Source organism: Odocoileus virginianus, unplaced genomic scaffold, assembly GCF_023699985.2.
Source record: "Odocoileus virginianus isolate 20LAN1187 ecotype Illinois unplaced genomic scaffold, Ovbor_1.2 Unplaced_Contig_27, whole genome shotgun sequence".
In the NCBI taxonomy this organism is placed as follows: Eukaryota; Metazoa; Chordata; class Mammalia; order Artiodactyla; family Cervidae; genus Odocoileus; species Odocoileus virginianus.
In genome coordinates this window covers 1252157-1269538 of record NW_027224344.1, presented here as the reverse complement: position 1 = coordinate 1269538, position 17382 = coordinate 1252157, and the positions used below count along the sequence as shown (strand labels likewise).

General features: G+C 45.9%; 1 protein-coding gene across 1 annotated transcript in view; it reads right to left on the bottom strand.

The window, feature by feature from the left end:
• LOC110140923 (piezo-type mechanosensitive ion channel component 2) overlaps nucleotides 1-17382 on the bottom strand; it is a 225108-nt gene that overhangs the window by 23502 nt on the left and 184224 nt on the right. The window contains 13 exon segments of the mRNA XM_070464537.1: nucleotides 976-1097; nucleotides 2994-3083; nucleotides 3731-3890; nucleotides 4882-4978; nucleotides 7325-7568; nucleotides 9038-9203; nucleotides 9595-9696; nucleotides 9787-9991; nucleotides 10537-10737; nucleotides 12108-12233; nucleotides 12503-12679; nucleotides 13192-13352; nucleotides 13654-13865. Coding sequence (XP_070320638.1) covers nucleotides 976-1097; nucleotides 2994-3083; nucleotides 3731-3890; nucleotides 4882-4978; nucleotides 7325-7568; nucleotides 9038-9203; nucleotides 9595-9696; nucleotides 9787-9991; nucleotides 10537-10737; nucleotides 12108-12233; nucleotides 12503-12679; nucleotides 13192-13352; nucleotides 13654-13865 — 2063 coding nt within the window.

Below are 17382 nucleotides of genomic sequence, written 5' to 3'. Positions count from 1 at the left end.
ATTAATCCTCAGGAAGTGAGAAAACAAACTTTGAAAACCACGCTTTAACAACTCAATTGGCAAAATCAAGACATATTGCAAAAGTACACCCGAGGTCAGGAAAAGAAATCCTACTGACTAAACGTTTACGTGGTTCAGCAGTCAATTCCACAAGGTAAATATTCAGTATTCTATTAACAGAATGCCACGTTTTCACTTTCTTTTTAGTGACTGAGGGCATATAAAAAGTATAAGAAAAGGATTATCTGTCAAAAATGCATCCCACATTGAATTTTCCATAGAATTAACAAAAAGAAGCACCACCTAGATATTACAGAAAAAGTTAGTGGCAAATAATTTGCTAAAATATGTACATTCCAATAACCAGAAATATCTCTTGTGATCATTTTAATGCATGGTTGGAAAAATATCAATTTACTGTTGATAAATAGATACTATGCACTGGAAGAATACCATGTATTATTTCTCCATTCCCTTCAAATAGAAAAGCATGCAAGCATCTTTAAGAACTTTTAAACTTAACTGGATATAACAAATCTATAATTAGATATAATAAATATGTATTTCATCTCAAGTTTCATTGGAACAGACCATAATTGAATATTTTAACTACTGTTATTCAGGGGCCTATGTATTTAATTTTTGTATAAAATTTATAGAAATCAAAGACAACAGTAGACTACATATCTAAATATCTTCCCTAAAGAAACAAATGAAGCCAGCTCATCCTATTTTCTTTAGAGGCACATGTCTATGAAATGGAAGCTAGTTTATATTAAAGTCATCTTGCTAAATATGGTGCTATTCATAAAGTCATGGCTTTGTTAAATATGTACTTTCTGAAACAAACACATTCCACCCACAATTGGAATATAAAACTAGAATGAATAGTAATGTTATTTCACAGCCCTACCCTATATCATGTTTTTACTTGACATCAAGGTACTGAGTGAAGAAGGAAATATTTCAACATACTCTCGTCATCCTCTTCAGAAAGTTTTTGGAGATCTTGGCCTTCCCCCGACTCCTGGGTCAAGCTCAGCATCCTCTCCTTACCCTTTTTGTATTTCTGTTGCCTGGCCTTGATGCGGTCCATCCTGAACAACAAAATAGCAGCAACAATGCCAAGAACACACCCACAGTTACCTACACACTTGTGCACACAGCCTACACCCAGTTACCTTTACACTTTTACGCACACAGCCAAAATCGTGGATGGAGTGGCAACAGTTGGGACTTGTGGATGGCTGCTTGTTAGCAACAAGTGTCTGCTTGTTTCTTATATTCTCCCAGGTTTTGCATTCTTCTTTTAAAGAAAAAAATATTGCCTACCTCATATAGTTGAGAAGATCAAGTGAAAAGACGTATAAATATAAGAACCGTTTTGTAAATAGCAAGTTGCTACTCAAACATTCTCGAGTGTTCTATCAGTGTATCTAATCTCTTATTGGATCTGGGAAAATGTTGTGTTGGAGCTCTTTGTCTGCTTATTCAGGAAGTCTAGTCAGAAATTTCAGTGTTGAGCTACATCTCCCACATATGCCCTCTTGAAAGATATCATTTTTAATTTTTTTTAATTAAAAAAAAATTTTGGCCATGCTGTGCAGCATGTGGGATCTTAATTCCCAGATCAGGGATCAAAACTCTGCCCCATCCCTGCAGTGGAAGTCTGCTGGACCACCAAGGAAGTCCTAAAACATTTCATTTCTTGGTTTCCTAAAATTCTAAATGTATGGCCCAAGTTTTAAAACTAATTTAAGTGACATTTCTGCTTTGGGCAGCTTAAATAATATTTTATTTGTTTGTCTTTAGCAATGATCATTGCCTTCATTCTTTTTTTTATTCTGACTTCTCATTTAAGGAAATGGAAAAATCCAGTGATGTAAATTATACTAAGAGGTCTCACTTATGGGAAATTAGGAACACATACTACATGTGGGTTCAAATTTGCTATTTCTCTAGAGCTGATTTAGATAGCTAGAAACAACAATAGCAGTAGCTATACCATCTTATACTTTCATTATATATATTTTATATAACTCATATCTTTGAATATGAAAACAACCGTGCCATGGGATAGTGTGATTCATACTGACAAATATTTTTTGCACAGGGAAAAGAAGCTGGGAGATGAGGTCAGGATGGAATGAACTAGTCTTAGAAACTCAGGGAACTTTCCTGGTGGGCTGACAGAGTCTCTCCATTTTCCGGGAGAAAGTAGCTAGGTTTTGAATTCTATGGCCATCAGCTCTTAAACCTGGCCTCAAACATGTGAGGCACTAGTCTTCCACAAAAGTTCCACTTACTGCTAGAGATTTCACTCCAAGAAAATAATTATTTTCAGTGGGCTAATTAAAAAAAAAAAAGACTTCTCAGATCTCCTGGGTGGAGTTAGTCCATTACTTGAGTTATCCAGGATGGCGTGGTGGGACAGGAGGCCAAGAGCTGGACATGGAAATGTGGGTGTATTTTTAGTGCCACCTCTGGTTAGTTGTGGGTTTTAAGTCATGTACTACATGCGTCAGCAGCTTCTCCCCAGACTGGACCATATTATCTCTAAAGATCCTTCTGAAGTAAGAACCCATGTTCGTTCGCTTCACCCACAGACACGATGGACTTCTCTCCGAGTTCGAGTCACTGGGAATGACCCTCTCTCAGTCACTAGCTTGTTTAATATTTACCAGGATCAGGCAGAACCGAGCCCTAATCTAATACAGAAAACTGGAATTCAGTGTTCAGAGACCTGCTGGGGGCTCCAGAAGAAGCATCTAAACTAGGACCTGACGCTGGTCTTGCCATGGCAGCTCCTCCCCTTGCTCCCACTCCCCTGCATCCTCCTTTGGACAATTTCCATGTCAGTCGACACGGAGCAAACACCTGGGCATGTGTGAAGGTCATCACAAATGGCTTCCTCAGGGCTTGGGGCTCCCTGGGAGCCAGGAGCTGGTGGGACAGGATCAGGAGAACCCCAAATGAAAGGGAAACGTCCTTACTGCCTCTTCAGCTGGTCCATGGACTTTTTCTCCTCCTCGATTCTGGCCTTCACAGCCTTCACAATGGTGGCCTGGAAAAGCTCAGCCCCTCTAAAAGAAAGCCAGAAACGGAATGAATGAGCATTTTTATCAGTATTGGCCATGTTCCCTGACAACGGTTACTAAGGGAGAGAAAACATTTGCCGGGGGAGGGGCGTGCTGCTGCCCGGAGTCTCTGGGCTGGGACTGAGGGTCCCAAGTCCCATCTAGAAGCCCCATCCCCGTGGACAGACTCACACAGCCTCCAGCCTCTCTTGGGGAAAGGGGCTTCTCCAGCTACACTCTGAAAGGTAACAGGTGAGGATGTTTTTCTCTATCTTCAGGAGTTTCTCCTTAAAATGGAGGTGGCCGAGATTGGGGAAGATGCACTAGACTCTGGACCAACATGGTCTCTGCTTCTGTTCTGACTCAGGAGGCCCTAAGGAACTCCTCCAGGACTGAGGTCTGGACAGAGGGGCTCAATGTCCAGTCTGTCTTTGAACTTTGAGAGTATCCCAGTCCTGGTAAGGTGTAACTCCCTCCAGAGTCTTTCTCTTTACTCTTCTGTTCTAGATCTTAAAGCCTTGGATCACTTTTCCTGGAAGGAATGTGTCTTAATTTCTTGGTTCTACAAGCAAGCTCAGACAGTAGGCCGGGTGCAATGTCACTTCCCGGCAGGTTTCTTAGGAGAAATCCCTTGATTCCACAGCCTGACCCACCTGGATGCCAGGATCTGCGAGGCTTTTATATCCGCCACCACGTGCAGGAAATAGTAACTCATGAACACTCTTCTCTGCAGCAGCAGGAAGGCAAAGCATATGCTGTCCCAAATGATTCCCGCCTCCCCACTGGGCAGTTTACATGAGGAGTCATCATCAGCTGGGGGAGGGGAAAAGAAAAAGAAAAAAATTAAAATGAATACCCATTTTCACTGTTATTTTATAAGCTCCGTGATAAGATCACACAGACAAATGAGCAAACTTCTGAGGCATTGAGTCCCTGTGAGTGGATTTATTTGCAGTCAAGGGAGCAAACTTCAAGTCCGGTAACGGCACCAGTTCATAAGGCTGGCCACAAGTGAGCTCTGGATACTCTAGGGCTCAGGAGGAAAGGTCAGGGAGAAATTGCATCCGTATGTCCCAACACCAGAGGGAATCTCTGCACAAACAAGACGTGTTCTGGGAATGGGCCCTTCCCAGGGCAACCAGCGGAGCAGCTACAGTCTACTGGAAGAAGAGGTGCCAACAGCATGCCTGGCCCCAAATCAGAATAAGCTCTAGCGCCTTCTTCATGCTCCTACCAGAAGGCAGGGCGGGGCGGGGGTGGGGATGGGGGAGCGCCAGGTTCCAGGCCCCTTGGAGAACAGAGGACAGTGGTGCTGTCCAGGGTTCTGACGCAACAGGTACAGGGTAGGTATGGCAGTTCCGCCTCCAGCAGGGAGGGAGTCTAACTGCAGACACCGTTACTCCCCCCAGCTGTCCACCCGGTGGGGTTTCTCTGAGCTTCGGGGTGGGGGTCTGCGGGTAGAGCTCCTCTGATGACCAAGATGCCCACTGAGGCAGCCACAGGTGTGCGTGGGCATCTGTGACCCTTCCCATCAGAAACACAGGAAGTTCAGGGAGTTGCTAAAGAACTGCTTGGGGTGGGGGGGAATGGGACATTTGTCAAAGATCAAAGATTATCTTGAGGGTGGGGGTGTCCTGGCCACAGATAGCCTGGCAGCACCAGCCCACAGCTCCTTGAAGACACTGAATTGGGCGTCCCTTCATCTGCTTCCTTCAGGGACTTTGGCCCAGGTATTTAAATTAGAACACTACCTCTGCCCTCCCTTCTCTGTGCCCCCATCCCCAAATCTGCTTTTCATACTCACGCATTTTGTAGCCCTTGACTGTACAGGCCAGGCTGAATGCCTGGATCAACCAGCAACTATTTTGAACCAATTTTTCAATATAGCCACACGCTCCTATCTGAAAAACAAATGGGAAATGAATGTCCTGAAACTATGCACCCAGAAAACAAGGTTGATGTCTTGCAATCCCAACATGTGCAGGAATTCCCTGCGGCTCAGTGCTCTGGTGGCTCCTAATATCCAGTCCCACCCAGTAAAGTGGTTGATGCTTCACTTCTGGGAGTTAAACCCAAGAAGCAAGGAGGAGAAGCCTCAGCATGGTGCTCTCTGCACTGGGAAGTGCCTCTCTTTTCAAAGAGGATATTTAGAGCATCATAGGAACAAGCCTGACTCTGCAATAGCCAATGGGTGAGCACTAATCCAGGACTCAGATTTGGGCAGAGACGAACCTAGACAGCATATTAAAAAACAGAGACATCACTTTGCTGACAAAGGTCCATATAGTCAAGCTATGGTTTTTCCAGTAATCATGTACAGATGTGAGAGCTGGACCATACAAGAAGGCTGAGCACTGAAGAATTGATGCTTTTGAACTGTGGTGTTGGAGAAGACTCTTGAGAGTCCCTTGGACAACAAGGAGATCAAACCAGTCAATCCTAAAGGAAATCAACCCTGAATATTCATTGGAAGGACTGATGCTGAAGCTGAAGCTCCAATACTTTGGCCACCTGATGTGAAGAGTTGATTCATTGGAAAAGACCCTGATGCTGGGAAAGATTGAAGGCAGGAGGAGAAGGGGACAACAGAGGATGAGATGGTTGGATGGCATCACTGACTCAATGGACATGAGTTTGAGCAAGCTCTGGGAGATGGTGAAGGACAGAGAAGCCTGATGTGCTGCAGTCCATGGGGTCTCAAAGAGTTGGACACAAGTGGGCAACTAAACAGCAAAACAACAGCAAAGTGAAGACCAAGTCTGAAATCCGGGTTTACAGAATGAATGAATGAATGAATGAGTGGATTCCACAGTCACACACTCTCCAGGAACAGCTGTCGGGAGGGATCAGCTCCCAGGCGCTGGTCTCTGCCCATCAGACTAATTTCAGGAGAAAGAGTGACCTTTTGTCCTGAATCATCCTCTGCCTGAGAACTCTCAACACCACCCCACAGGCAAACACGCACTGCTGGAGTCCAACTGAGGAATAAAAATCACCTTTACTACCAACTAGAAACTTAGCCATTCTTATGGACTGGAGAAAAAATAAATTCTTCAAATACACACTCATGGTTACATAGACTTGGCTTCTCCAGACCTCTAAACACAGCAATGCATGTGCCTTCCCCGACCCAAAGTCAAATGCTTTCCAGGAGAATTGCCTGGAGAGTTCATCTTTAAGCACTAGGAAGGGGAGAAGCAGGCAGTTGTACATCACTGTTCTTTTATTTTTAATTAATTTTTTAATTGGAGGATAATTGCTTTACAATATTGTGCTGGTTTCTGCCATATATCAACATGAATCAGCCATAGGTATATGTATGTCCCCTCCTTCTTGAAACCTCCTTCTCACCTCCCACCCCATTCCACCACTGTTCTAAAACCCTGTCAGTTACAGCCAGGAGGGGCAGGCCCTGGGATGGAGTTCAAATCAGAGATCTGGATTAATTCCTTCAGCTCCTGAAAGGTCACTGTTAATTTCCTGACACGATAAATAGCTTAAAAGGTATCTTTGTGGCCTAAATGATTTCATGGTGACTCTGGGATAATCCATGGGCAGTTTATCTACCAGGGAGGGGCCACATTGTGGCCTGGAAAGCAGAAATTTAACAGAGAACTGGCCACGTTCTATGGACAGGAGGTGTTCGTCTCAACCCTGAACTATCTTAGCTGTTTTTAAGTCAAGACCCCAGTGCTTAGAGCAGCCATGAAGTTCCCGTGTCCACCTGCATCAGGGTACCATAAAACACCTGCACCTTTGGCGGCCTGTCCCTCCCATCTGTACCCCACTCTGTGTCCTGGAAAATCTTGCCCATTCTATCAATATTTACACTTGCATGGAGCTTTTCCAGTAAAAGAGTCAGTTTCAGCCAACATGATATAATTTGTGAAGACATCACATGACTGTTTCAACTCATAAAGGGCCATGTGCAGCCTGTCCTGGAGTGATAACCAATTGTTCCTCAGAAGGGATAGATTTTAATTGAGAAAACACATTTTAGAGTTTTTTCCCCCCTACAAATACATATCCTTTTGTCCTTGAGAGGGTGGACGTGAGCAAAAAGGATTCTGCTTAAAACGGCAAAACAAGGAGTAATAAATGGTCATTCCAATTCTGAGTTTGCCAGGATCCTATTTGGGGCAGTTAAGAGAGCAGCATGAGGGGCTGAGGGCTTTCAGTAACCACTAAATGGGTCATTTGCTCTGAGGCTGGGACTGCAAATGTGTTACAGGGCACGAGCCACTTACAGACAGTATGTTTTTCATTGTGATCACGAAGACGTTGTAAGCGATCAGCCAATCCCAGTAGCGCAGGATGCTCTTGATGGGTTTCAGCAGCAAGTCGCCCCCAAAGAGCAGGAAATAGAAGCAGGCCACCAGGTAGCCCATGCAAAAGATGCTGATACGGGTCGTCCCAGTGATGAAGATGATGGTGAGCACGAACCAGAAGAGGTAGCTAAAGATGACCACCTTGGACATGTCCAGGTACGACCTGGACAATGAAACCAAGAGACAACACAGACTGCAGCCAGACTGTCAGGATGTTCTAGTCGAGGAAGGGAAAGTGTTCTCACATCCTCCTCCTCACTCGGCCTGGAGGCACAGGCTAGACGGGGCACTCTGATCGCCAGCTGGTCCATGGGCGATCCTCACCCAGTTAGTGATGGAAGGAGAGGTACTTTGTGAAAACGCCGTGTGCACTTTTATTATCATCAAACTCAGGCCAAAATTCCCACAAGCAGCAACGTTTTCTGCCTAGAACTTGAAGAGTCAGGCATGACTGAGCCACTACCGCTTTCACTTTTTTACACACCCACATGGAGCTTGCAGGCTCTGTCAGCACTCTCTCGGCACTTCCCTGGGCCGACCCAAGGTCCCGTCTGTGGGACCACTCCTCACTCTGCAGACAGGCAGATGCTTGGGCCCCCTCCTCCCCCAGTGATGGAGCTCCGGGAGCTTCCCAAGTTTGGGAAGAAGCACAGAAGCACCAATTGTGCATCAGATACTTGATAACTGAGCTGTTATTTTGTTGGAGCTCTTGAGTCATCTCTGATGAAATATGTGCTATACTATTTTCAGCATAGTTAAGGAATAAGTGGTCCCTAGAAGAACACTGGTGATGGATCGGGTAATGAAGTTGGTGATGGACAGGGAAGCCTGGCGTGCTGAGGTCCATGGGGTTACAGTCAGACATGACTGAGTGACTGAACTGAACTGAGAAGAACACTGTCACAGAAGTGGACTTTTGGACTGTACTCTTCTTAGACTAAAATATTCAACACTTCTGAATAGTTCCATGATTTTTCTCTAAACTATGTTTCACTCATCCTTGATGTCATACACACTGGAGAGTGCAGAAGATGTGGGTGTTTCTCAGCATCCCACGGTCACAAAGGTAATGTCAGTGATTTGGTCCTGGTATGGGATCTGAATGCCCACAGTCCTCCTGACGTGTGTGACTTAAAGTCGGTGGAACTAGGCTGCTGGCATGTTTGAGTGTGAGTGTGTGTGTGCTCGTGCACACGTGTTTTTGCATTGTATGCTTTCCATCCATTTCCCTTCCTTGCCTGCAGCTGTGAATCCCCCTGCAGGAGCCCCATCCCTCACTCCTCAGCCTGACCTGCTTTGGGTTCAGAAATCATAAAACTAAGCCTGTGGGAACAGCATGGAAACACCAGCCAACATGCCCCGGGGAAGACCTCTGGGGCCTCTGGGAGCTCTTGAGGCCCTTGCTATCCTGGGATTCAGGGGCATCTGCTCCCCAGAACTGCTCTGGGCATGTCCATGGAGGACGGAGGATAACAAGGAGGTTTGGCCTCCAGACCACCAAGCTGTCTGGCCCCTGGATTCTTGGCTTCATGGTGTAATCAGCAGGTCAGTACTCAGGAAAGGTAGGGGAGCTGGAGGCATGGGCTTGGGGGTCGCGCCTTCCCAGGGGCTGCCCGTGGGCGGCAGCGTTACCTGCAGTGGATGAAGTCGGGCACGGGGTTGTGCTGGCTGAATGAGGCTGCATCCAGGTTCATGCAGATCTCCACGTTGTCGCCTGCCACGATCCGCACGGCGGCCTTATTCTCATCCTCAAAGATCTGCCGTTGCAGCGAGGCACACAGGAGTAGCATGAAATCGTCTGGCGGAACAGAAGCATCTGTTGTCTGGCCTCGTCCTTCCAGCTACCCTGTCCAGTCTGTAGGTCTATGTCTGCGGTGGCAGCAAGAATCAACCGCTTTCCCCAGGACCAGGACCGCCCCCCGCAGCCTCTCTCCTAGAAGGTGGGTGCATACAGGTGTGTGGGGCTTGATAGTGTGTGTGGCAGGAGATAAAATTACTAAAATGAAAGAAGTGTTTGGAATGCTAACACGGTACTAACTTTGCAGACAAAACAGGGCCAGCAGGAGCCGCTAGTGGCTGGTGATGCTGACGCGTGGAAGCCAGGACTGTATGTGCTGGGGTGCGATGGAGGGGCAAGAATGCACCACCAGGGGAAAGATGAGCAGGTGGGACCCCAGTGCCCCACTTACACACAAGGAACACGGGGTTGGGTCGAACGATGAAGTCAGGGAAGTACAGCCACTTGACGATGTTGTCATTGAAGCTGGCGCCCTTGAATCTCCAGGGGTAGTCTGCGGGGTGTGGAGTGGGAGGAGCCAGTCAGGGAGCCCCTCATGCAATTGAGTTCCCCCCTCCTGGCGACGGTGGGGTGAGGGACTCACCTCGGCAGGGGGCAGGGGGGATGCCGATGCAGATGAAATACTGGAAGGTGATGATGCAAGCCAGGAAGCAGCAGTACTTGGGCCAGATCTCAGCGATGGCCTTCCTCCTGCGCCGGTACAGGACGGCAATCAGCCAGCAGGCGTGAATCATGGCGTAGAAGTCCATGCGCTGGCCAATCACGTTAACTGACATGAGGAAACAGGTCTGCGTGAGGATGAAAGAGGCAGAAAGTCGGCTTTACAGGGAAGGGAGTGGCATCGGCAGGCAGCCCCCAGGGGCAGTGGAGACCTGCCTTCCTGGGGCCAGACCCTAGATGTGTTCTTCACCTGCTCTGCCTCTGCAGTGTCTTTTCATCATGAAGACAGAAGACTGACCAGGTGGCCGTCAATAAGAATCACTGTTCCAAGTACTGAGGGCAGGCATCCCACATTAATCAGGTCAAAACAGTGTGCTCTGGCTGAGGTCATACATTAGGAAGGCACCCAGACATCTGTAAGACCAGGCGTCCTGAGAAGCCATGCCCACAGCTGCAGGGCAGGGGACAGTCACTGAGTCCTGGAGACTCTCCACCAGGCCAGGAACCCTGCCATGGAAGTTGCCCCCAGACCCCTGGATCCCAAGGAGACAGAATGTGCCACAGAATCATTCTGTGGCGTGGAGATGTGCCACCAAGTCCTTTGTGGCCACCTGGCTGAAAGCAGCTGCTGGAGTTTTCAGAAAAAAGAGAACAGGTCAGCAAGGAAACTCACCTCCAGACCAAACTTGTAGAAGAAGTAATTGATGAAATACTTGGCACAGTTAACAAGTCCATCATCCAGCTGGAGTCTTGTGATGTTGTGGAAGATGGTTTTAGACACGGGGGTTGAGAGGTTGTTCCGACCTCGGTAGTACTCCTGATGGCGGTAGATGGTGACCTCAAAGGCCAGAATGGCCAGCATCAGCAGGTTGTTCTAGAAAGCAAGGAAAATACACGTGATGCCACGTGGTCATCTACAGTCTCTCTCAAAAAGCCATCTCATTTCACTGTGGGTGTCTAAAGGTACAGTGTGTGATCAGATCCCACATCCATGAAACAGTCTTGACTTTAATGCTCATTTTCCCTGTATTGTGGTAACAAGGGTGGAGTCATCTCCAGTTTGCAAATCAGGCTAATTTTCATGATAACAGGATTTAGAACCTCTAGACCAGTGACTGGCGATGGTTACACCAGATCTAGAAAAAGCACCACCGAACCAGACAGCTGGGTTCACTTACTTGGAAGGGTTGTCCAGCCTTCTTTGCAACTAAATGTGAGAAATCCTTACATAGTATCCTACAGGGACCCCGGGAAACAGACTGAGCTGCAAACTGGGGCTTAACTTAGCAAGTTTTAAACACAATACCTCTGAAAGCTGGCTAGAGAGAGCAGTAGAGTAAAAAATATGCTAATCATACTACAAAATAATAATACAAAATAGGTGACATTTATGGGCCAGACACTATTCTAATCATCCCTTTCAAATATCAGTTGGTTTTATCCTTGTAACAGCTCTTAATGGTAGACATCATTTGTATGTTACAAACAATATCAGTCATATGAGCAAAACACCAGGAAGCTACACCAAGAGAGAGAGGAGATGCTTAGCACGCTTTCAGATTCCAGGAGTTGAGTACAAAGGCTTTAATTACATCATCAGCATAATCCATCAAAGTAAAATGCTCAAACTATCCATCACAGAAACATGTGAATAATCTGAACTATATTGCTTTCCTTATGTTTGTTACAACTATTTGCAATCAGAATTTATTTTTCAAAGACTTGCTCTTTATATGTGGCTACTTCTAAGCATAATAGATGCCACTGATTAAAATGTGTAGAATTTAGACAGCAAGCATTTCTTGTCATGCTACACTTACTTCTCAGAAATAATTACTCTGACCATTTGGTGTAATTTACTCAATATTTTTTCTTTGTGCCTACAAGACATCAATCTATGTATCCTATTTTGAAGTTTGCTTTTTTTTTTCAACATTACAATATATTTTGGATATCTTTCAGTGTCTGATAATATTGTCAATCTGCCTCAGTCTTTGAGTGGTTTCGTAACATTCCAGTGAATATATTTGTCATACTCTATTCAACGAATCTCAAATTACTTAGCTGATTTCTTTTCAGCACAATTCAATACTGATTTTAATACTCAGTCGTGTGTTTTGGAGGTGACTACAAACCCCACATAAGAGGACGAGGCTGCTCTCCAAGGTGAGGTGAGCGGTCTCCAGGGAAAGGGCTGCAGACATGAACTTGGCAGAGGCAACGCTAAGGATGAGGAAGACTTACCCTCAGGTAGACAAGCAGAGGAGACGACTTCCTGAGGCCCACCCATTCTGTGGGGTCGATGGGTGCACTGTAGAGCAGAGACTTGTTCAGCTGGTGCAGGGGGATGTTCGTCTGGTTTTCATTTGGCTGAAAAGAAAAGAGAAAGGAGTAAGAGACGGCCCCGCAGTCAGGAAAGTTCAGACTAGTCTCCCTCAGTTTTGAGCCAAAGGACACAGGGATGGGGAGGGAGGACCCACTTTAGGGGGAGTCAGCCTCAGGAGAGACAGGGCCAGGACACCTCCGACTCACTGAGCCGACAGGGGCCTGACGGCGAGGGCTGGGGGACGTGGGTCCACCAAGGTCTGCCTCCCTTCCCTAAAGGCCAGGCAAGGAGACCCTCCGTCTCTGAGGCTCACCAATGAACAGTTCACAGAGAAGTTCTCAGGCTTGATGGTCTGCAGCTGGTACAGCATCTTACAGACAATGATCACACACGTCCAGACGGTGCAGATGCTGGAGGCCAGACGGCGGAGCTTGGCATATGGCAGAGCGAAAGCCCAGGAAATCAGAAACACGTAGTTGAACAGAGACACCTGAAAACACAAAATTGGAAATGGGGACAAAAATATGTCACATTGTACAACATCTAAAAACCTAGATGTTTTTAGGCAACTTGACTGATTCGGTTCCTCTGAGCTGAGCAAAGGCTGGCTGAGCTCCTCGTATGCACAAGAAAAGGCTGTCGGTGTTAAGATACACATCTTGTACACAGAAAGGTGTGCAAGCAGGTGATGTTAAAGTCGCAGCGGGAAACTACAGAGGTGAACAGGCTTTTGGGAGAACACCCAGGGGGTCCTCAGCCCAACCTGGAGCTTCAGGAACCTCTGCTGGGAGAGAACACGCCTGAGCAGTGCCCTCAAGCTGTGCAGAATTCAGGCACACCCACTCTGGGTGGACACACGGCACACAGCCATGCCCATGAGTCAGCGTCCATCTCTGCCCCATCCGCACTCAGCGTGAGGACCTTAAGTCCGAGTGGCCTGAGGCTCCAGCTAGAGCAGATGCCTGGCTGGGTCTGGCCTGAAGACGGAACAGCGTCACTTGCCTCCTTCACAGACACCCAGATGATGTAGGAGGACACAATCTTGACGATGTGCAGCTCCAGGATCCACCATAAGAATGTCTGCAGCTGGTGGAAGCCCTCCAGGAACCGCAGGAGCAGCACCGTGAGGCGGTCGATCACCAAGTGCCACTTGTTCCTCAGATCTGCAAGGCAGGGCACATGACTGTGAGCGGAGACCTGGCCTGTATTGATGGGTCCCTTGTCCCTCTGATCTGCAAGGCAGGGCATGTGCATAGCTGTGAGTGGAAGCCTGGCCTGTACGGCTTGTGCCCACAGTTTCTAGCTCACTGCCAGGGTCAAATATACACTTGAGCATATATTGAGTATTTATCTTATTACATATTTATATATTGAGTATATATTTGATTTCCTTGGAGCAAGACAGCAGTTTGTTTCCTCCACGTGTGAGCCAGCATCCGAGTGACTCCTGGGCAGGCAGCTTACCTGACGTCTCCTCCTCCTCTTCGTCCTCCTCGTCCTCGTCCTCATCCTCATCCTCGCTGTCCCTGCCAGGCTCGCCCTTCTTGGCTTTTGCAGGGCATCCCCCCGGCGTCTCCTCCACAGGCCCAGCCAGCTGCTTGACTTCCGCCACCTCCAGGCTGGCAGTCAGCTTCATCATGGCGAGGTCCGGAAGGCTTCCCTCGGGGTGGGCCAGCCTGTCGGCAGAGAGCAGCCAAGTCAGGGAGGGAAGAGCGTCGGGAGCTGAGAGTGAGGGGCACGTGGAGGAGGATGAACAAAACGGAAGTCTCTAGGTAGCCTGGCATGTGGGCTTGTTAGTGTCCAGTCACTTTTTATTTTTTAAAGCTCTTTCTAAAAAATGAACTGTAAACTCAGGTTTGGTGAGCTCTTCCAATTCAGGTTCTAGTGATGAGTCAGTCATGAGAGCTATCAACACCTAAACTTGACATTTTATCCCACAGGAGAAAATGGTCAGAGTTTAGGATGGAGAAGCATGAAATGGCATAGTGTAGAGCAAGCATTTCATGGCTTCACGGGGGGACTTACTCATTGTGATGGATTGGTAATTTTTTCTTGATGCTGCTCAAAGTAATGGAAATAGAAAGGAAAAAAAAGGAGATGAGAACAGAAGAGTTATAAGGAGAGTCAGAGATCACACATCATGCTACAGTCATCTACTATTGCATTCCTGTACGCCAGGTGCAGGGGCCCTAACGCCACGTGCATTCCAGGATGGCGGCCACAGCGTGCTTTGGCTGGGAGCCCTGAGCCGGGCAGCTAATCTGAGAGTGGACGGCACTGCAGTGGTGAAGGGCAGGACGCAGAGACTGCTGAGGCAAGTCAGGTCATGCTTTCTTAGAAACACAGCAAACCATCCCCTAGGAATCAAGTCATTCACAGTTTAAGGAGGGATATATGTTTTTTTAAACTCTTAAATAATGTGTAATGTCAGTCAACCTTTGCATGGACCAATCTCATCCTGTAGCCATCTGAAGCATATGCAGAGGATGCAAATGCTTCTGGGGGTAAGAAGCCTACATCACACCCCATCCTGGGGCACCATGTGAGCTGCGGGACCAGATCTCCTGGGAAGAGTGCAACAGCCCGGCTGAGGGGGCTGCAGCCTTAGGGAGCTCAGCGACTCTTGGGGGTCTAGCTTAGCTCACAGCGAATAGTACTGAGTATGATCTTGTTCCTCAATTTTTAAAGAGTATATCTTTTTATTCATATTCAAATGAATGTTTGAAGGAACGTTTGTGGGCAATAAAGTAGACAATAGGAAAAGGCCTATTACAGATAATGCAGGTAGTCCTCATTTGCAATAATTTATTCATTTCAGCCTGACTGTCACAAGACAGACACTTAACAATGTTATCATATCTGTAATACTCTGAGTTTTATCTGTAACATTGTATCTGTAATATCTGTTATTGGCTCTGAGTCAATTTCATGTCTCGAATTTTATTTATTTATTTTTACAAAATGAAGAAGTTTGGCTAGATAAAAATCTAAGCTCACATGCAACCTGTTGGTTTTGTATTTAAAACGCCTGTGATATTGGAGAACTGTGGTCAAGATTCTGCATTGCTCTTGGACTTTCAAAGAGGTTCTCCCTCAAAAGCAATTCCTTTTAGCAATGTCAAGCAGGTAGATCACAGAATGTCAGAAACAAATTGCTAATTTATTGAAAAGAATGTTCTGAGGTCGGTGGAAGAAAGTGTGCTGACATGTACTTGCTTATTTTCTTTTTCTTTTCTTCTCTTATTGGATATATGCGTACATATAGCTGACTTACGTTGTTGCACAGCATAAAGTAACACAATATTGTAAAACAACTACATTTCAAAATATAAATTAATTAAATCACATGATCCAAAAAAAAAAAAAATTCACCTTTCAGTTTGGCTTTGATAATCCACATTATAGCCAGATTTCCACAACATTATTTTCCACTTGTATGTACTTGCTTATTTTCCTAAGCTAGATAATTCACCTGAGAAAATCTGCGTTCATAAAATGCCTCTGGATGAAAGTATTTTCAATGCACAGTTGGAGTTTCTACTTTAAAAGACACTGTATGAATCCTTTCATTGTGCTTTCGTTTTTCTCATAGCATTTTTCTGAGACGATCCAGAACAATGTTAAAGGCAAGCTCTTTGGAATCAAAAAGATTTAGATTCAAGCCTAAACTAGACATCTTACTAACAAGGGGATGTGGCAAAGCTCCTTACACTGTTTTTCATTTTTAAAAAATTTTATTGAAATAGAGTTTATCTACTATGTGTTAATTAGAACAATGTGATTCAGTTACAGATGTACACAGGATCAGGTGTAATGGCCCTGGTTTGTGTATATGTAGGAGAACTAACCATTGCTCCTGTTAAAATATTCTAAATCATTCTGTTTACAAATTCAGTTGGAACGTCCTGCAATTTTTCACACCATCAGAATTTTACCAGTCAGCCACTGTCCTTAACACAGCCCTACCTCACATCTTATACGGTTAAGTCTAAATTGTGACTGACCCAGAAGTTGTATATAGGTATGTCCCCTCTTTCATCAGAACTCCCATCTACAAACACATTACCCTCCTTATTAAACAGCACTGAGCATACAGAAATAAATTTGGGGAGAGAGAAAGCTTATTTACTCAATAAAAGGTTCACCCTATCATTCTAATCAAGAAAAGTCCCTCCAAAACTGGACATACTTCACGTGCAGCCTTTCGGAAGCACACACTGTGCAGAGAGAGGGTGTGTTAGGTCGAGTGCTCCCCAGGGCACAGCTCTGACTTTTAAAATGTGGGCATTCAGACAAAAATGAGAGTTCACTGGAAAGAAGATTGAGCTAGTGGTGGAATGCTTCAAGTTTTTAATTATTTTAGATGACTGCATTTGGGTCGTTCTGAGAACTCCTGAGTCAGTTCAGGGTTGATGGGCATACGTTTTTCCTCAAGAGGAAAGCAGGGAGCCAACTCTGTACCATCAGCATCCTTGGCACATTGGGTTCTAGGACGCCTAATGGACACCAATACCTACAAGTGCTCAAGTCCCTTGTATAGAATGCTACAGTATTTGCTTGTAACCTACGCACATCCTCCTGTATATTTTAAATGATCTCTAGATGATTCGTAATACCTAATACTATTTGAATGCCATGGAAATAGTAACTTGAACACAGCAAATTCAAGTTTGCTTTGGGGAACTTTCTGGATTTTTTAAAAGAAATGTTTTTGGTTGACTCCACGGATGCAGAAACCATGGATATTGAGGGCTGAATATATTAGTTGTCAGAGCCCATCAAACCACTCCTGCTTCTTGGGCGCCCCAGCCACCTCCTCTTAAAGCACATGGTCAAGACTTCATCAGAAACATAGAGTGAGAGAGAGACAGATATAGTGTGGTTCTTTATGAGGGATAAGACTGATATGGCTGCTCAAGATTTATGCTTCAAGTCTCTAGCTTACTTCTTTAGCTGGCAGCTAAAAACTTGAGGTTGACATTTCTCTCTCAGGTTGACCCCAAAACCAGCCCCAAAGGGAGCCCACCCAGCCTCATTCCTCTTCCATAGAGATCTCCACAGAGATGCACTAAGTGTTTACACCTCTTTCTAGACATTCTGCCTCCTCAGGTCTGCTACTTGGTTATCAGACTCAGCATTCCTCTTAAGAGGAAAGAGAGTGGAGTAGAAAACCTGCAGATCTTTCCAAGAGTT